The sequence below is a fragment of the Rhincodon typus genome, chromosome 38 (assembly GCF_021869965.1).
Source record: "Rhincodon typus isolate 14 chromosome 38, sRhiTyp1.1, whole genome shotgun sequence".
Lineage (NCBI taxonomy): Eukaryota > Metazoa > Chordata > Chondrichthyes > Orectolobiformes > Rhincodontidae > Rhincodon > Rhincodon typus.
In genome coordinates this window covers 2,225,450-2,245,485 of record NC_063369.1, presented here as the reverse complement: position 1 = coordinate 2,245,485, position 20,036 = coordinate 2,225,450, and the positions used below count along the sequence as shown (strand labels likewise).

At 42.0% G+C, this 20,036-nt stretch overlaps 1 protein-coding gene across 2 annotated transcripts; it reads left to right on the top strand.

Moving 5' to 3' along the window:
- The first annotated feature begins 64 nt into the window (after positions 1–64).
- On the top strand, positions 65–20,036 carry cdc37 (cell division cycle 37 homolog (S. cerevisiae)). 2 transcript variants are annotated; one of them, XM_020520843.2, is made up of 8 exons: positions 65–262; positions 5,749–6,030; positions 8,213–8,321; positions 9,137–9,252; positions 12,652–12,774; positions 16,902–17,084; positions 18,020–18,091; positions 18,764–20,036. In XM_020520843.2, the coding sequence occupies exons 1-8, from the start codon at positions 161–163 to the stop codon at positions 18,908–18,910; spliced, it is 1,134 nt and encodes a 377-aa protein (XP_020376432.1). In that variant the 5' UTR covers positions 65–160; the 3' UTR covers positions 18,911–20,036. The 2 variants fall into 2 exon arrangements, with proteins under 2 accessions (XP_020376432.1, XP_048473836.1); XM_048617879.1 differs by having other exon boundaries at positions 84–262; positions 5,733–6,030.

Below are 20,036 nucleotides of genomic sequence, written 5' to 3'. Positions count from 1 at the left end.
GGGGGGGGGTCTGACCCTAGGGACTGGTTTCGCCCTCTCAACAGTGGCAGTCCGCGGAAGTGACGTCAGTCCGGAAGTGACGCGTTGAGAGAGGCGGCCCAGCGAGTGTTCTAGAAGCTGGGCCTTGGCCTGGGATTGGGACAAGGAGAGCGGGGAAACGATGGTGGATTATAGCGTGTGGGACCACATCGAGGTGTCGGATGATGAGGACGATACCCACCCGAACATCGACACGGCCAGCCTGTTCCGCTGGCGGCACCAGGTAAACCCCGGGGCCGGGAACCCGCATTCCACCTCCCCCCGCACAAACCGGGGCCGGCTTCCTTCTCTCCCCTCCCCACCACCTCCTTAAACCCCGCTACCTGATACCCCTTCAAATACCCCCGGATTGGCCTTCCTTCTCCCCCACTTCAGTAAACTTCGTCCCCCTCTGTCTGACCTCTCAACAGCCTTTTCCTGCCCCCGGGACACGACCCCCCCCCCCCCCCCCCCGCGACACTAACCTCCCCTCCCCACACTCCTCTCATTACCTGAAACTCCTGACCCCTCCAATCTCTCCTCGACCTGCTCCATTTAGATTTCTACAAGACCTTTGACAGGGTGTTGCACAGGTCTCTAAGTAAGATCTCATGGCGTTAGGGCACGGATAGGGGATTGGTTCTCAGGTAGACTGTGGGGATAAAGGGGCCTTTTTCAGGATGACAGCCACTGACTAGTGGACTTCCTCACAGGTCAGTGTTGGGACCGCAACTATTCATGTCATACATTAACGAAGAAACTGATGGCATATTTGGTCTTTTTTTTTGTTTATTCATTCTTGGGATGAGGTGGGACAGTATTTATTGCCCATCCCTAATTGTCCAGAGAGCAGTTAAGAGTCAACAACATGACTGTGGGTCTCGAGCCACATATAGGTCAGACTGGATAAGGATGCCAGTTTCTTTCCCAGAAGGACATCACTGAACCAGATGGTTTTTTTTTGACACTTGATAATAGTTTCATGATCTTCATTAGACTCTTAATTCCAGATTTTTATTGAATTCAAATTCCACCATCTGCTGTGACAGGATTTAAACCTGGGTCTCCAAGACATTACTTGCGTCTCTGCATTAACAGTTCAGTGATAATACCACATGGCCATAGTCTACGCTTTTGCACATGATATTAAGATCGATGGAGGCAGGTAGTGTTGAGGAGGTGCTGAATCTACAGAAGGGCCTGGACCGGCTGGATGAGTGGGCACCAAAGTAGCTGGTGAAATGCAGCACAGAAGGAAGAATAGAGAATCGACTGTGACTTACTTACTCTGCCTTTTTCACATCAGTTGGAAGACTTTAATAGTTAATCATCTGATGTCACAATTTCCTACCTAGAATGATTGAAATTGTGGTTTTGGGTTGCTAGCACAGTATTTTCTAAATGGCCAAAGGCTTCGGAAATCTGAAGCACAAAGGGACTTGGGCATCCTGGTTTAGGATTCTGTTAAGGTTGACATGCAGGCTCATTTTGCATTAGGAAGACACATATTTGCTTTCATTTCAAATGAACTGGAATACCAGGGTGCAGATGTACTGCTGTGGTTGTATAAGGTTCTGGCAAGACCACATCTGGAGTATTGTGAGCAATTCTGGGCTTTGTATCCATGGAAGGATGTATTGTCTCGGGAGGGGGGTCCAGAGGTGACTAACAGGAGTGATCCCAGGGCTGATGGGCTTGTCATATGAGCAGTGGTTGAGGAGTCTGAGTCTGCACTACATGGATTTTAGAAGGATGAAGGGGGATTCTCATTGAAACTTAGAGAATATTAAGAGGCCTGGATGGAGTGGGCATAGATAAGATGTTACCACGTAGCAAAGGTGAGGACCTGAGGCTCAAACTCAGAATGAAGGGATAACCCTTTAGAACTGAGACTGGGAGGAATTTCTTCAGCCAGAGGGTGGTGAATCTGTGGAACTCATTGCTGCTGAAAGCTGTTGAGACCTCGTCATTCATTCTCTTTGATCAAGAATCTACCTGTCTTAGTGAGGGGATCGGGGAGAAGGCAAGACAATGGTGTTGAGTCATTATCAGCCAGGACTGAGTGGTGGAGCAGACACAATGGGCTGAATGGCCTAGTTCTGTTTCAATATCTTGTGCTGTAAGGAATTCTTTATTTATTGTCATTCTCTATTCCCATGAAAAAGTTACCACCTTCTAGCATTGCTTGTGGAAGATAGTTCTGAACCCTGAAATATAACACTCGAATTGTATTGGTCAGCATGACTATTTCTTACTCTGTCTGCCTTTTAACATCAATTGGGACCATTTTAATAGTTAATTTTCTGGTGTCACAGTTTTTTAGAATGATGAGAATTGTGGTTTTGGGTTGCTAGTACAATATTGTAACTTTGTTAGCAGCATACTTTATTTTGTACTTTTGTATTCTTTCCTCCACGATGTATCTTGAGCAGAAGTCCCTCAGTCTGCTTCAAAGTGAAGCTATAGATAAGTATGTGGGAATGGTTTGTTTTCTTGATGTCTAGTCTTGTGTACATTTGTTCCAGTTGGGGATGCTTGGGTTTTTTCAGTCTGGTGAGTCTGAGCGAATAGCTGGTTGAACAAAAGCTTCAGATATGTTAAGGTTGTTGAACACGTTCATGTCACGCCAGAACTGAGGAACTGATCTGATGTGATGAAGCTGAAAAACAATGACCTTGATAGACTACAAGGACCATGTTGAACAATCGAATCACAGACTTCAGAAAGGAAGTCTGCTCCTTGTTGGCCCACTAATGAAAAGGCTAGTTTCCTGACAAAACGGGTGCCAATCCTCTCAACCTTTGGGGAGAGGAGGCTGGAGAGTCTTGAATCTGGGATTTTGACCATTGTACAGCAATATTCATTGGCAAGGTGGCCATGTCACTGAACTAATAATCTAGAACCCTAAGGTAATATTCTGGGGGCATGGTAGATGGTGAAGTTTTGAACTTTGGAATTAGAAAGTTAAACTAATAGTAACCATTACACTGTCAATTGTTGTAAAAACCTCTCTAACTCGTCCTTTTAGAAGAGAAACACCACTGTGTGACTCCAGACCCACAGACATGTAACTGACTAGCAGCACCTGCATCGCACAAACTAACAAAACAAAAAATCCTCCTTTTTAAAAAAGGAAAGAACTGCAGATGTTAGAAATCAGAAACAAAAACACATAGCTGGAAAAGTCAGCAGGTCTGTCAGCATCTGTGGAGAGAAATCAAAGTTAACATTACATCCAGTGACACTCCTTAAGAACAAAAAAAGTCCTTTACTGCTGGAGCTGACTTTCTCTAATCTTCATACTTTATAATAACTGATGACTGAATGGACAACTGTTGTATCCCATCAACACTTTCAGAAGAGCCAGAGACAGGATTCTGATGAAAACATAGCTGAAAGAAAAGCTGCTTTGTTACAGCCATGTCCAACTCTATGATTCATGAGAATAATTCAGTATTGTGTCTAAGGGACAATGGAGGAAAGAATTGTTGTCATCAACTGTTTCCTGATTAGAGTATGGCATTTCCCCGGCATTTCTTCATGTGAATGGACTGAATATCAAATCAGAGTTTTCGGCACATAGGGCAGGATGTCCCACAAGCCAGTGGGTTCTGGATTGTGGAATTTGCTTTTCTCTTCCCTGCTGCTGCTCTGCTTTTAATTCCGATGTTGTATCGGTTTGCTCTGAACTGTGTTCAAGCACTTGTATGACAATTATAAAGCAAGCAACATAAGTGACTGTGATTTTTTTTCTGATAATTTGCCTAGGTGAGATCGTGACATAATTGTAATGTCACTAAACTAATAGTTCAGAGGCCTAGGCAAATGCTGTGGAGACATCAGTGCAAATCCTATCATGGCAGTTGGTGGCACTTCACATCAATTTAGAAAATTTGGTATTTGAAAAACAACTAGTCTCAGTTAAAGTGACCATGAAGACTTCTTTGTAGAGCAGGCTGAAGGGGCTGAATTGCCTAGTCCTACTCAGAATTCATAAGTTCTTTGACAGTGGAAAAACAGCCAGTTTTTGACAACAGTTCATACTTTAAGAAAGTAACATTTTCTGTGGAAATGTCATTTTGTAAGCTAGGGTTGAAGTGTCCATGTATTTATTTTTATCAACTTGTTTAGGTTTGATATTTGTTCAGGCGTGATGACTTTTTCAGAGAGAAAATCCCATGATACAGAGAAGCACTTGAGTCCTACATAGGAGTTTTGTTTTATATAGTTAGTTAGCTCAGTGGATTTGTCAATCATGCAATGTCATGCTGAACCATTCAGATAATTATTTGGGATTATTTGGTCTCCAGCTGTTAATTTATCCATATCATTGAGCAGTGAAGGCTTTGCTGTTATGTGTTGTATCAACCGGATAGATAATCTCGGAATAAGTTCATGCCTGCATCCCAGCACTAGACTGAATTCAAAGCCTTAGGCCATTTCAAAACTTTGAGAGATGATTCCTTGACTTTAAAATTGAAAAACAATCTGTACAGAGATGAAGATGGTATCTGTGCAGTCAAGAGGATGTCTGTGCAGTTGAGAGCTTGTCAGAATTATTGCATAGTTCCTCCAAACTGTCAGCTTCTCTGCTGTTACGTTTATCCTATATGTATTTGCATATTGTAGTTACAGAATTGTTTATAAGGCGAGGAAGCCTCTTGCTGCTGTCTTCCCAATGCTCTTGAGTAACATGACTTTCACTATACGCTTGGCTACAGAACGATGAGTGAATTTGAGCCCTGAAGGGGTTGTCTCAGCTCGGCTTGAAGCAGGAAAACTGTTTTAAGTTGAACTGTTTGTTATTGTAGCATAATACTCTTAATCATTTGTGCCGAACACATAGCAGATAAACTGAAGCTGCGACTCTGATTTTAGTGAAATTGTTGTTGAGGTGTGAACTTCTGTGTCCACCCACCCTATGGAACACATTTTGTGTTTTCTCTTCCAAATGCGTTCTGTATGGTGCTGTATTCTGTATGGAATATTTGGAGCTCTGTACAAACTGTGTAAAGAGCCTGGTTGTTTCTGTGTATATTACTTCTGTAATAGATGAATAGAGATGTGCGAGTGTTTTTGTGCAGGCCAACTTAGCATTTAATTTGCTCAGAGCAGGTTTCCCATAATAACCATTGAATTACATGGAGGTTGAACTTCTCTGGCATGTAGGTTGACCGTTCTTGCCTTCTGTTCCAGTTCTGGTGTGGGAGTATGAATATTCACCTGAACAGCCGGGCTATCTTGCCTGATTTTAATGTGCACATCTCAGGAAACCCATCATTGCTCCGAGACTGTACTGAGTTGAGAATGTGTTGATGCATTCTGGAATAATGATTGGACCCTTAACTTCTGTTTTCGGTGGAACCCAAGTATCTGCTTGTTCCCTGTCATGTTACTCATTTACAAAAGAAAAACAGCATTTCTGGACTTTCGGATGTTGGCGGAGCCTGAGACACATAAATACCCTTTTAATGACTAAATGACCCAAGAATATGACAGTGTAATGTCTCTGTCCATGATTTCAGGCTGTGTTTGTAGCAGCGATTCCATATTGTATCACGCGCAGCTGTGCCATGAGTTCAAGTAATTAATCATCACAATGATACTATATTTTCATAAATATCCACATACTTTATATGTCACAAAACTGCATAATATCTTTTTGCTGATGATTTTGGTTTTGAAATTTCTCTTAAAATTACTTAAAGAAGCAGTACTTGTTTGTTGCAGGCTCGTATCGAGCGGATGGAGGAAGCACAGAGAGAAAGAGAGGAGTATGAGAAGGCATGTGGGGATTGTAAGCGTAAGCTCAATGAGTGCCAGAAGAAGCTGAAAGATTTGCAGCTGCTGGAAACAGATGATGCAAAGAAAGAGATTGAAAAGTTACAAGCTGAGCTCAAACAGCTGAAAAAGGAAGAGAAGGAATGGGATAAAAAAGGGATTTCGCTGATGAAGAAAGAAAAGGCAATGCCTTGGAATGTAGATACGCTGAGTAAAGAGGGATTCAGCAAGGTTAGTTGCTGTGTTGAAATCTAAAACTATAAGAAATAGGAGTAGGCTGTTTGGCCTCTCAAGCCACCTCCACCATTTAACAGGATCATGGCTGATCTGTTCACTTTCCTGTCCTTTTCCTGTATCCTTTGAATTCCAAACTGATCAAGAATGTATCTAATATGCACGAGGACTCTGCCCCTACAGCTCTTTCTGGCAGAGAATTCTGAAGTGTCTCAAACCTCAATTCCTCACTTTTATTCTTAAATTGGTGCCCATTTATTCTTAGATGGTCCTCAACCTCCCCGTAAGACACAACATCTTCAGTGTTTACCCTGTCAAGCCCATTAAGGATCTGATATGTTTCAGTGAGATTGGTGGGAGGGTAGAATTAGAACATTGAGCTCATTGTTCAACACAGCAATCACCGTGAATGGCTGAGCAGGCTGGAGGGATTGAATGACCTATTCCTATCTTCTATGTTTACATAAGATCACCTCTCATTCTTCTTAACTGAAATGAGTAGAGTCCCAACCTGCTTAACCTTTGCTCACAAGACAATCACTCCAAAGTGGACATCATTCAAGTCAACCTCCAATGAAATGGTACCTTTCCTTAAATAAGGGGATTAAAACTACTCACTATCTCAAATGTGGTCTCAACTTGTAAAGTTGCAGTCAGATTAATTGTCTAATCAACCTGCTCAGAGATTTCATCCCTAGAGTAGATCAGTCTTGAACCTGGTCTTTCTGCTGAGAGTTAAGGCACTATGATTGTGCAACAGAAGCCAATTGCATGTAAAGCCTCCGTATTCTTATACTCCAACCCCCTTGAAATAAGGGCCAGCGTTCCTTTTTTCTTCCTGATTTACCAGCTGCGCCTGTGTGCTGGCTTTGTGTTTCATGCACAAGTACCCCTCAAGTCCCTTTGTGTTGTAGCTTTCTGCAGTTTTTCTTCTCAAGCAATATTTTTTCTTTGGTTGTCCCTTTCATGATGAATAACTTCATATTTTCCCCCATTATATTCCGTGAGGATAACTTTTTGGCTTTGTACTTAACCAATCAATATCTCTCTTTTAAACTGTTGGTATTCATCTCGTAGCTTGTCTTTCCACAAATTTTTGACCTCTGCATATTTGGCTACAGTACATTTGCTTCCTTCTTCCAGGTCTTTAATATATTGTCAGCAGTTGTGGTCCCTATTGAACCCCACTGGTTACAGGTTGTTACCCTGAAAAAGAACCCCTTTCCTACACACTGTTTCCTGATCATCAGCCATCTATTCAAGCAGTATACTACCTCCAACACTTTTGTCTTAAGACTTCATCTTTTGATATATACCTTGTTTAATGCCTTCTGAAAGTCCAAATAGAGCATGTCTAATGCTTCCCCTCTGTCAACTTGGATTGAGAGTTCCTCAAAAAAAGCTCTCATACATTAGTCAGAAACAGCTTCCCTTTCATGAAGCTACGCTGACTTTGCTTGATTAGATTATGATTTTCCGAATGTTCTGTGCAATAATTGATTCCAGTAGTTTTCCAACAATGAAGCCAATCATCTTAGTTACCTGCTTTGTGCCTCCCTCCCTTTTTGAATAGAGGTGTCACAAAGCAGTTTTTCAAACCTCTGATACTTATCTAGGGTCCAATGATTTTTGGAACATTATGACCAATCTCTGTCGCAACATCTTTTTAGATCCTGGAATGCAAACCATCAGGGCCAGGGGACATATCTGCCTTAGGCCCCTTTAGTTGGTTTAATTGTACTTTTCCAGTGATGGTACTTAATTCCTACCCTGTATGTTCTGTTTTGTTACTTCATAAAACATTTGTTAATGTATGTCAGCACTCATTGTGAATTGGTTACTGGGAGAAGAAACCACTGTTGTGATGTTGCAAACACAACTATTTTGAATCAAGTTCTGAAAAACATCAATGTGCGTTTGTGATGGTTGAGGAGTAAATATTTGGACAGGAAAGGAGGGAGAACTCCCCTGGTGTCCTTTTTTGATTAAGACTGTGGGATCGAGGGCAGACCGAGCCACCTCGTTTTTGTTTTTTTGTTGTGAATATAGCTGTCTGCTGATCCTCAATGTACTACTGTTATAGGCAAAGTCTTTCTAATGTTGGTTTGCTAACTCAGATTGACAGACAAAAGTTGGACATGGTGTGAACACTGATTTTTGTCTTGTTTCTATGCTTCAGAGTGTTATTAATATAACTCCAGAATCGAGCAAAGTTGAAACAGAGGAAGATAAAGAAAAAAAACACAAAACATTTGTTGAAAAATATGAGAAACAGATCAAGCACTTTGGTAAGTGGAAATAGAGTGGCCAGTATAATAACCGAGTTGGGTTTCCAGAAGCTGGCTGGTGTACTGTAGTCCATGTGATATAACAAACATTCTGTGCATGCGATGGGAAATCAGATTCATAAATTCAGTTCCAGCTTTGTGTCTTGTTGGATACCTATTCTCTAATGGAGTCAAGACAGGTTGTTATTGAATCTGTCCTGAATAAGATATATCCAGCAACTAGTGGATTGTTTATGCTGTTCAGAATGTATTTGTTTTTTGCAAATTTCTTTCCTCATTTGTTCTATCTCTCTTTGTATAGCAGTGTTCTGTTCTGGGTTTGGTACATGGCACCATTTAGTGAATTCAACGCAGTCAGCTAAACATCTTACTTTTATCAATGATCAGCGTGATTGCTATTCTGCGCTATTGATGTTTCCAATATGAAAGTCAGCTCATGCATTTTCCACTCTTGTTTATTCATTACTCATTGCCTTTCCACAGATTCCAAATTCATTTTGGCTTTTCTGTTCTTTGCATTGCATATTCAAATGCCACAAACTTCTCATTAAGTTAATGCATGCACAGAGACAGTAAGATAACAAAACCATTAAGTCTGGGTGGTGGTACTAAATTGTGATTCTTTGTCAGACCGTTTGTGCATGTTTGTGGAAGTTCAGATGAAGACCAGATCAGCTTAACGGCGATGGCTCACGGCAGCTGCTTATGTGAATTGTGACAAGTTAGCTAAGGTGTTGCAGGGACTTGCGGAACTGAATGTTGGCCAGGATCCAAGGAGGTGAAAATAAATTAACTACTTGTTTGTCTGTTCACAGGCATGTTAAGTCGCTGGGATGACAGCCAGAAATACCTATCTGATAATCCCCATCTTGTGTGTGAAGAGACTGCGAACTACCTTGTCATCTGGTGCATTGATTTAGAAGTTGAAGAGGTATGTTGAGTTACGCTGTTTTGACTTCTTCATTCATTAGTTAAGTGCCAAGCGAAGGAAGGTCACTTTGGCAGTTGGGAATTTAAATTTAGTTAGTTTTTATTCTGAATTTATTTAACTAATGTTAGTAATGGCAAGCATCTGACTACCAGATGATAGACACATCTGGTTCGTGAATGCCCTCCAGAAACTAAATCTGCCGTTACCTGATATGGCCTATATGTGACTCGAGGTCACCAAATTTGCTGTTGATTTCAAGTGCCCTCTGAAATAGCCATTCTCAAGGAGGCAGCTGACTGCCACCACTATAAGTGATTAGGGTTGGACAATAAATGCAGATCTTGCCAGGCAAATACACATTGTCCAAATGAAGCAAAGAGCAACTGGTTTGCATTGCTTTGGAAGTTCAAGTGCTCAAGCTTCAGAGAACTGAATCAATGAAGAAATCTAGATTTCAGATTAGCCAAGCTCCTACTGACATTAAAATTAGAATCAGAGAACAAGGTTATTTGGCATCAGTAAAAGCACATTGGTGTATCTGATTGCTCTGTCTGTTCCCATACCTGTCAATTTCCTTTCAAAAGCCACAATTAGTCGTGACTCCACTACATACACAGACTTTGCATTCCACATTATAGTGCTTTTAAAATACTGCAGATTTGTCTTCAGTCTGTCAACTTAAATCTGCTTTTGTTCTCAATCCTTTCAAATTGTTCTATGGGTGCAGTTTTCCAATTTCCATTTTCTGTCTGGACTGTTCTATTTTGAGCACCTCTATCAAATATTCTATCAACTCTTCCTTTTCCAAAGAGAGTGGCTCAGGTTTCACCAGTTTGTGCTCCAAGCCATTTTTGTCTTCTGCACCGATCTGTAAGGCCATCACATCCTTCCATAGTGTGGTGCGCTGAATTGCGCACAATCCACCATTTGAGATTGAAACAGTGTTAAGTCAGGGTTTATGAAAACCTCGTTTATGTATCCTCTGCTTCTATTTATCAACTCGAGCATCCTGTGCTTATTTCTCAGCTTGCCCTGCCACCTTCAACAGTTTCTGTACATATATCCCTGAACCTGTGTTCCTCCACCCCTTTTTAAATTAACTCTCCTCGTTCATACTACCACACTTCCCCTACGTTACACTTCCCCCTGCCACATATTTGCCCATTCCATCAGCTTCTCTGTGCCCTGTTTAACTCTATCATCATCCTCCTTGCAGTTCACAATCTTTCTAAGTGTTCTATCTGTTGCAGTTATTAAAATTATTCCCTGTACAGCTATGTCTTGGTCATTAAGGCAGAAAGTCTAAAACCAACTCCTGAGAAAGCATGTCAAAAACTCTTCTGTTCTGAAAGCCAACTGGTTACCACTACTTAGCAGCTTCCGCCACTCAGCCACCTTCATAACTCCATGTTACAACTATCCTTTTGTTTCATTGTCTTGACAAGGCCATTACATGGTCTTCACTACTTGGTTGGATGGATGCAGCTCCGATAACATTGGAAATGTTTGACATCATCATGGACAAAGCTGCCAGTTTGGTTGGCAGCCTATCCACCACCTTAAACATTGACTCCCACCACTGATGCACAGTGGCAGCAGTGTGTACACTCTTTAAAAAATGCACTGCAACAACTCAAGGCTCCCTTCCTCACTCAGAAGGATGAGGGTAACAAATACATGGGAACACTATAACCTGCAAGTTTCCATCTAAGCCAGTCACCATCCTGTCTTGGAAATACATTGTTGTTCCTTTACTGTTGCTGGATCAAAATCCTGGAACTCCATTCCTGACAGCATTGTGGGTGTACCTACCCACCACAGGTGACAGCACTTCGAAGATGGTAGTCCATTACAACTTGGTTGAACAATTGGGAATGGTCAGTAAATGCTGTCCAAGCCTGCAATCTCACATTTCATAAAAGTACTTTTTAAAAAAATCTTTTTCAAATGGCTTTGGGAAATCCACATGGACAACATCAACATTATCCTCTTAAACTTTTTTCACCTGATTGGAAAATCTTGGATTTGTGAAATGCAATTTGCCTGTAACATGTGTGCTGGCTTTCTTAATTAAGCCCCATTGGTCCAAGTCACAATTAAATCTTGCAGTGGATTTTATTTTTTTAGAAGCTCTCATTATGGAGGTTAAACTGTCTGATTTGTAGTTGCTGGGTTTATCCTTGTATACTTGGTTTCAACAAGGGTGTATTATTGGCAGGCCTCCGGTCCTCTGGCATCACCTTTGTACTTGAGACTTTTTAATATTATGGTCAATGTCTCTATAGTTTCCCTCAGCACTCTTGGATCTATTTTGTTTGGTCCTTATCACTTCTCTTCCACTTCTTTGGCTGGCCCATGGAGGAAATTTATTTTGGGTTCGTGGCTCGTTCTTTTAAAAAAAAAAAAAAAAATAGAGAAATAAATGTCACTTTGACTCCCCAACTTGTGAAAATGGTTCCAGAATCCAGGGGGTCCCTGATTTACGAATGTCAGACTTTAGAATGGGATCCCATATAGGGATGTAATTTTAAAGTACTTGGATATTTTATGTTGTGTTCCAATTTGCGTACAAATTGGCTTGCGACTGGACTTGAACAGATTTCATTTGCAACTGGGTACTGCCTGTCATTAGAATTGTTAGTGAGACCACCCCAAGTATTCACTTTCCTTCCTGTTTCAGCTCCATAATGGCTATTCGTCAACTTGGTGTGCGTTCATCCTTTCTAATGCCTTTTAGTTTTTACCATTCATTGTCTCCACTTTGGCCTCTTTCACAAAGAGTCGGATGCAAAGTACTCATTTGGTACTTCAGCAATTCATGTCTAAAGCTCCTTTTTGGTTCTGAATCAGTCCGATTTTTACATATCGAATGGGCTTGGGTTTATTATCCGAGCAGGAGAATCAGTTCTGCTGTCTTTATCAATAATTTGGCCCAGGAAGTTAATACTGATCTGTTAATGTGTTGCAGGTATACTTTGTGGTAATTCCTTGGTGTTGATGATTTACAGTTGTATAATTTTGAAGCACCCACTGAGGACAGACATAACATGATGTAAAATGCCTTTTTCAGCCAGTCTGGGTGTGTAGCTTGATCATTTTATCTTCTGACATTGTTATTCCACACTGCATATGGTGTTACATGTTATAGACTCTGTTCCTTTGAGTACTTGCTCATTGCAAACAATTGGTGCAGCCCTTTGAACATTAGCCCAATCTCCTTTAAATCAATGCATATTAGTTGAGACTGCTAATGAAATGAGTTTCCAACATATGTAGAAATGGACATTTCTGGTCGGGGGTTTGTTGCAGAGCAGCCAAAGAGGGATGAGGTTGCATTAGATTCGGCAGGAGGATTTATTTGTGTCGTGTTAAAATTATCTTTATGGGTTCTACTTGCAGAAGCATGCCCTGATGGAGCAGGTAGCCCACCAGACAATAGTGATGCAGTTTATCCTGGAACTAGCCAAGAGCCTTAAGGTGGATCCCAGAGCTTGTTTCCGACAGTTCTTCGCTAAAATCAAGGTACGTAAATAGCTGGAAATCTCTTTAATTTGAAACAGTTGGCATTTATCCCACATGCATAATAGGTTGATCTGAGTGAGCTACGAATTCCTATCCGATTTTGTGCCCTTAGGTGTTTATGATGTTTATCAGATATTAATTTTAGTGCTCCCTTGGATTAAGTAATTGACTTTGCAGGTTTTCTTTGTCTTTATTGGGTTTATTTCTTTTGTGTTGGCCATGAATTTTAAATTGGTAAAGTCCTTTGCAGTTAAACTTGCTCCCTGCTTTAATATAGTGATAGATTTACATTTAATTTCTATCCATGCTATTACAGCACATTCAGTCATGATGTGGGAATGCCGGTGCTGGACTGGGGTGGACCAAACCAGAAGTTTAATGACACCAGGTTGTAATCCAACAGGTTTATCTAAAATCACAAGCTTTTGGACACCTGATGAAGGTCACCTGATGAAGGAGCAGTGCTCCAAAAGCTTGTGATTTTAAATAAACCTGTTGGATTACAACCTGGTGTCAAGAGACATTTAGTGGCTTGTTTGAAAGGGCCAAAATGTTTTAGTATGGAGTACACATTGTGAACATGACAGTCATGTGGTAAAAGTTGAGCTCTCAAGGAAATTTATGGGAATAAAGTGAGAAAATGGGAATGCAATGACAGCTGACGTGGACTCCAGCCACCCTCAGCCATTTTGACCCTGAGACATTTAACATTCTAGCATCATAGTCATTGAGTCGTACAATGCGGAAATGAATGCTTTGAACCAACTAGTCCATGCTGACCATAATCCCAAACGAAACTAGCCTCACCTGCCTACTCTTGGCCCATATCCTTACAAACATTTCATATTCATGCACTTATTTAGATATCTGAAACGTTGCAATGACCTGCATCCACCACTTTGTCAGGAAATTAATTCCACACAAGAATCACTTCTTCAAAAAAAAATTGCCCCTCAAGTCTTGTAAATCTTTCTCCTCTTACCTTAAAAGTATGTCCCCTAGTCTTGAAATTATCACTTAAGAAATTACAACTCCTAAATAACTTGCATGGATTTCGATGATGGAATTAGACTTGCAGATTGGAAAAGTTCTCAAGCGGAATCCCTTCCTGTCCTGTTTATACTTGTTAGTAGCTGGTGATCTGTTGCCATGGTAATGTTACTTGTCTGTCTTGAACCATCCTCTCTCAACTCTTGTAGCTCCTCTCTAAAGTCCATAATCTAACTACGTTTTAGTTGACCCCTCTTTCTGTTGCCTTAAATTTTGGCTTCCAGAGATGAGCGTTTCCAGCTCTAGTTAAATGTCTTAAGTTCTGATGTATTTTTTTCTGGATGTCACTTTTTAAAAATAATCCTTTCTGCTTTTGCAATTTTCACCACAACTGTTGTCTTATAGTCTATGTCTGTAATTATGAGCATACTTGGAGTATCCATGTCTCAAAAGCCTCTGTTTTCTTCTACAGGTTTTTGCTTGCTGCCCAGATTTGAGGTAGACAGGAATGGAGAAATTTGCTAGTTTTTTTGTCCTTGTTAGAAGCTTGGGTTTTCTTTATATTCACCTCCTTCACCTTCACAAAATTACTTCTGGGTAACTCTATCTTCCTAACTTTCACATCACATCCACCATCTTTTATTATTTGTCCTGAACAAATCTCCACTTGTTCCAGTATTCACTTCAATCAGAACCAGCTTCGCGAATGTCATTTCATTTCATTCAATGGTTTTCATTTAGGGCAGCAGTCAGGAACGCGATTATATAAACGAGGGGAAACAAGTCAGCAGTCCTGCTTATTCAGATCAGAACAGGAAGAAGTAATATAATTCCTTTGTCTGTTCTGCCTGTTAACTAAGATCGTACTGATTCATGTGAACTGTGTTCGGCTTAATGCATGTCCTATAAAAGGTCTAATAGAAATCCATTGATCTCAATCTTGAACACTTGAGATCCAATGTAGACCTTCTCAGGAGGTGTGGGGAGTTCCGTTCTATTCAGTCTGGCATCTGAGCAGTTCTCAGAACTGAATGGCCCAGCTGTAACATTAAGACTTATTTCCCATCCTTCATTGCCCATGGCAGTTAATAGTCAACCACATTTCTGTAGGTCAGATCAAGTAAGGATGGTGGATTTCCCTCTCTGGAGGACATTAGAGAAACAGCTGAGTTTTAAGACAATCCCAGTTTGTCTCCCCCCGGCCCCAACCCTCATCTGCTTAACAGAGCTCATCCTTACCCTTAACAACTACTCCTTTAACCCCTCCCACTTTGTACAGACTAACGGGGTGGCCATGGGTCCAAGCTATGCCTGCCTCTTTGTAGTATACGTGGAACCGTCCTTGTTTTGCTGCTACACTGGCACTATCGCCCACCTCTTCCTCTGCTACGTCAATGACTGACTGTATCAGCGCTGCCTTGTGCTCCCACAAGGAACTTGAGCAGTTCATCAACTTGACTAACACCTTTCACACCAACCTCAAATTCACCTGGACTATCTCCAATAGCTCCCTCTCCTTCCTGGACCTCTGTCTCTGGTGACCACCTTGAAACTGACATCTGTTTCAAGCCCACCAACTCCCACAGCTACCTGGAACATCACTTCTCACCCACCTTCCTGCAAGAATGCGATCCCCTACTCCCAATTCCTCCGCCTCTACCACATCTGTCCCCAAGATGGGACATTCCACTCCCACACATCCCAGATGTTGTCCTCCTATTTCAAAGACCGTAACTCTTCTCCTCCCTGCCCACCCCCTTCCGTGATTGAAAATGCCCTCAAACGCATCTCGTGTTTCCCGCGCCCCCACCCCCACCTCCTTTCCGCCCCCCCCCCCCCACCCCAACAAAAACAGACAGAATCCCCCTTGTCCTCATATCACCCCACCAACCTCCTCATCCAATGTAGCATTTTCCACCACCTACAGTCCAACCTCACAACCAAAGAAATATTTCCCTCCCCACCCCTATCTGCCTTTCGTAGGAACCGCTGTCTGTGACTCCCTCATCCGCTCCACACTCCCCACCAACCCCTCACCTGGCATCCTTCCCTGCAACTGCAGGAAGTGCTACACCTGCCCCTACACCCGGCCCCCAACCTCCATTTAAGGCACAAAACAAACCTTCCACATTAGACGGGTTCACCTGCACATCTGTCAGTGGTCTCCTGCATCCGCTGCTCCCAATGTGGCCTCCTCTACGTTGGTGAGACCAAGCAGAGGCTCAGAGACCATTTTGTATAGCATCTGTGCTCTGTACATGACAGATGACGATACCTTCCAATTATGAACCATTTTAACTCTTTCCCCGCCCCCTGAGTGATATGTCCATGCTGGGCCGCCTCCAGTGCCACAATACTGCCACCCACAAACTGGAGGAGCAGCACCTCATATTCCGATTTGGGAGCCTACAGCCCAATGGCCTAAATGTGGATTTCACCAGTTTTAAAATCTCCCCACCCCCGGCCTTATCCCATAACCAACCCTGCCTCGTTGACCTGACACAACCTGTCCATCTGCTATCCCACCTATCTGCCCCATCCACCTCACTCACCAATCCCAACTACTCCCTACCTGCACTCACCTATCACCATCCCACCTACCTTCTCCAGCCCCACCCCTCCTCTCTATTTATTTCTGAGCTCCCTTCTCCTTCCCCACTTCTGAAGAAGGGTCCTGACCCAAAACGTCAGCTTCCCTGCTTCTCTGCTGCCTGGCCTGCTGTGTTCCTCCAGCTCCAAACTGTACTACCCCACAGTGGTTAGATGGCTGTTTTTAGGCCAGCTCTTTGTTCTCTATTGCTTCTAATTTCACCACTGACCATGATGGGATTCAAATCTATATATTTAGAATATTGGCCTAGGGTTCAAGCTTGCTAGTGTTGTGACACTAACTATACTTTATCTCCCCCATTTCCTCCATGATATTCCAATCCCATTGATGCAGCAACTAATATTCCTTGGCCGCACTGTTGTGCTGACCTTTTTTTCGATCAGCTGAGATGAAGAATGCTGCTTTGGGATTCTATGGAGCCCTGACGCAGCATGACTGGGTGCACTGAGAGGGGGCTCTTGGGCTGCATTTGAAAATTGTTGTTTGAGCTTGCCACGTTGACTTGTTTTTCAATTCCATTTTCCAGACAGCAGATAAACAATACGTTGAGGCATTTAATGATGAGCTCGGAGCATTCAAGGAGAGGGTTAAAGGTCGTGCTCAGGCAAGGATAGAGAAGGCGATGAAGGAATATGAAGAGGAGGAACGACAGAAGCGGTTGGGACCTGGTGGGCTTGATCCTGTGGAGGTGTACGAAAGCCTTCCTGATGTGAGTAGATGATTTTCTCATGTTGCCTCCACCTTGAAGAGTGAACTGCGGAGTTGTGCCAAAGATGCATTAGATAGTTCCTTCTTTCTCCTTTTGTTTCCTTCTTTGCTCCTTAAGGTGTTGACCCTCCCACCCCCACCACCTGACTGTTCTCCTCCCCATCCCAACCTGATATCTATGTAAGGTATACCGTATGAATCTGTTGCTTTAAGTAGATCTACCTTTCCAAATCCATCATGTTCAATTGCTAAAGTGAGCACTGTGAAGTTGGTCACCAATAAGAGGGGGTACTTAGTAAATCTTCCAGGCGATAAGAAAATCTCAGCAGAAGCAGTGTCTGGCTTTATCTTTTCTAAGCACTCTGGCAATTAAGAGATTTTTAATACAGAGTGAATGTCTCATGCCAGACAAGTTTCTCCTTCCCTTCTCCAAATTACAGGGCTTCAAGTGACCGATTTTGCAAAAACCCACTTTTCCTTCCCAAAAGGACATTTGAGAACAAATGACATCCTTACCTGGTCTTGCCTACATATGACTCCACACTGACTGCAGTGTGGCTTGCACTGGGCAATTAGGGATGGGCAATAAATGTTGGCCTAACCAGTGACATCCATATTCCATAAATGACTTAGAAATTCACATAATGATCTTTTAACCGAAGAGCCTCAAACTTTTAACATTAACTTGAACTCCACAGATTTCCACATTTTCTGTTTATATTTAAAATGTTTGAAATCGGCTTTTGACAATTCAGGGTAACTGAACTGCTGTACATCATGATCCTCCGGATTAGCCATGATTGAACGGTTTACCAAATTACTCCCCAATCACTAAATGATTAACACTTGGTTATAGGTGAGATTCTGCCTCTGTTTTTCTGCTTCTAAAATTTGTATAAGATTGCTTCTAATTTTGTTGATATTCTGTTTTTGCAGGAGATGAAGAATTGCTTTGATTCAAAAGATATTCAACTTTTGCAAGATGTAATTAGTAAAATGGACCCAACAGTGAGTATTTCCTGCAATTTGTGTATGAGTTTGCTTGCTGGTTAAACTGGAATCATCAGTTCTGTGCCTGTGCTATCTTTTCCTTTGAGACCTGCTTTCACTACCATTTTTCACAGCACCTGTTCTTGGATGTGAGAGTTTTGATGTCATGTTAGTGCCACTTGTTGACATCTCCCAGTAGTCGAATATCACGGCTAATACTAACAGCTAGGAATGTCTGCCTGTGAGAGGGGTGACTTGGAAGGGGGAAAACAACCTATGAAGGGTCTCACTGGGTTGTACAAGTTGGGCATGAATTCAACCCTTGCCCTTGTTGAATTTGTGATCTCAGCTCGGTTATGTTGACTGTTGTTTTAAAGCAGCACTCGAGCCCTGGAGGCAAAGTATTTGTATCTTTACGATCAGAGGCAAGAGGAGAGTTAAATGCAGCAGTTAAAAGATACAAGATTCCATGTAGGAGTTGTGAATTGGGGAGTGGGATTTGTAAGAATTACTGACTGTCCAGCACCCCTCAATGTAGTAAAAGCCAAAAGAACTGCAGATGCTGCCCACAATGTAATTTTCCTTTATAAGTCCTGGTGAAGGGTTCAGATCTTCGAGTACTGTTTGTCATTACTTTTTAATGAAGGGCGAGTTCAAATATACCAGAAACTAAAGGAACTCTATTTTCAGGAAGCGAAGTACCATATGCAACGCTGCATTGACTCTGGGCTCTGGATTCCAAATGCCAAGGCTGCAGAGGAGGAAGGAGAGAAGAGCAAGGAAGATGAGGATCCTGTGTATGAAGAAGTTAAAAAGGAAAGCAGTGAAGAAAAATAAACTTGTATTTTGTTTCTATATCTGCTAGTTTTAAGTGCTGTGTTGAGTTACAGACTGCATCCTGTTCACTGACCCATAGGGGTCCATGTAAGTTCAATATACCAATCTATTGAATGGAAGATTAAAGTCCTTTACGAATCAACTGCTTTTTGTATGAAAACACACACGGGTTTTGAGAGCATGCAGGCTGCTTTACTCCTGTGCAGCAACTGGATCAGCTGGCATCTGTGCAAGTGACACCTTCTCCATTGTCAGACTGAGAGCTTACTACTTCCCCCATTGCTTCCTTGAGTTAATGTGCATCATTCTCTATGGTGCTGAGCCATACAGCTGGGAAGGTGCCAAGTTACCCAACTGGGACACTGCAGTGATGTCCTGTTGAGCAGCTTCCTGATGGTCTTGGTCTCAGTTGAGGCCCGTGCACTGGTTTCATGGGAGAGGGACTGTTGAGAGTGAGTGAGCAACCACTGCCTCTGGAACTGGACCCTACACAATACTTGGGAAGAGAGAATCTGCAACATGGTTTGTTGAAAATTCTACAAAACGATGGGGTGAGACACATCTGTAGGACTGACTTAGTTCATATCTTTGTAAAATTGGAACAAGAATATAAAAATAAAAAGTAGAGACCCTAACCAAAATTATTGCTGATATTTCATGTGTCTTTTTAAATCTTGACTGGCAGTAACTTCATATTTGAGTATTCGTTTTGTGTGACTCTAGATCCAAGTGTTTTGCTCCTCCAATCTGAGCCCATTCCTTGGGGTGAGGGGAGGTGTATGCAGACTGCTGAGTTTTTCATGTTTTGGTTTTGGGTGAGGGATTTGCATCAATTTCAACATACGCTTTTATATTCAGTTCTTTTGAATTCTGAGCTGAAACCACAATAGTGTTCTCTACATTTTGAGTTTGACTTCTTCCATTTGTCTCAAATTTTAATGAATCCTGTGTGCGCAGATTACAGCTTGGAGACACTTGTTCTGTTGGGGCCAATGTTGCAGATACTGCCTGATAGTATGACCTATTTGGTCTGGACTGGTTGCTGCTTGTGAGCGACGTAGTAGTTGTAACATTCGTTTCTTGTTGTTGGCCGCCACATATGCAAATAAAATATGCAGTAAAAAGC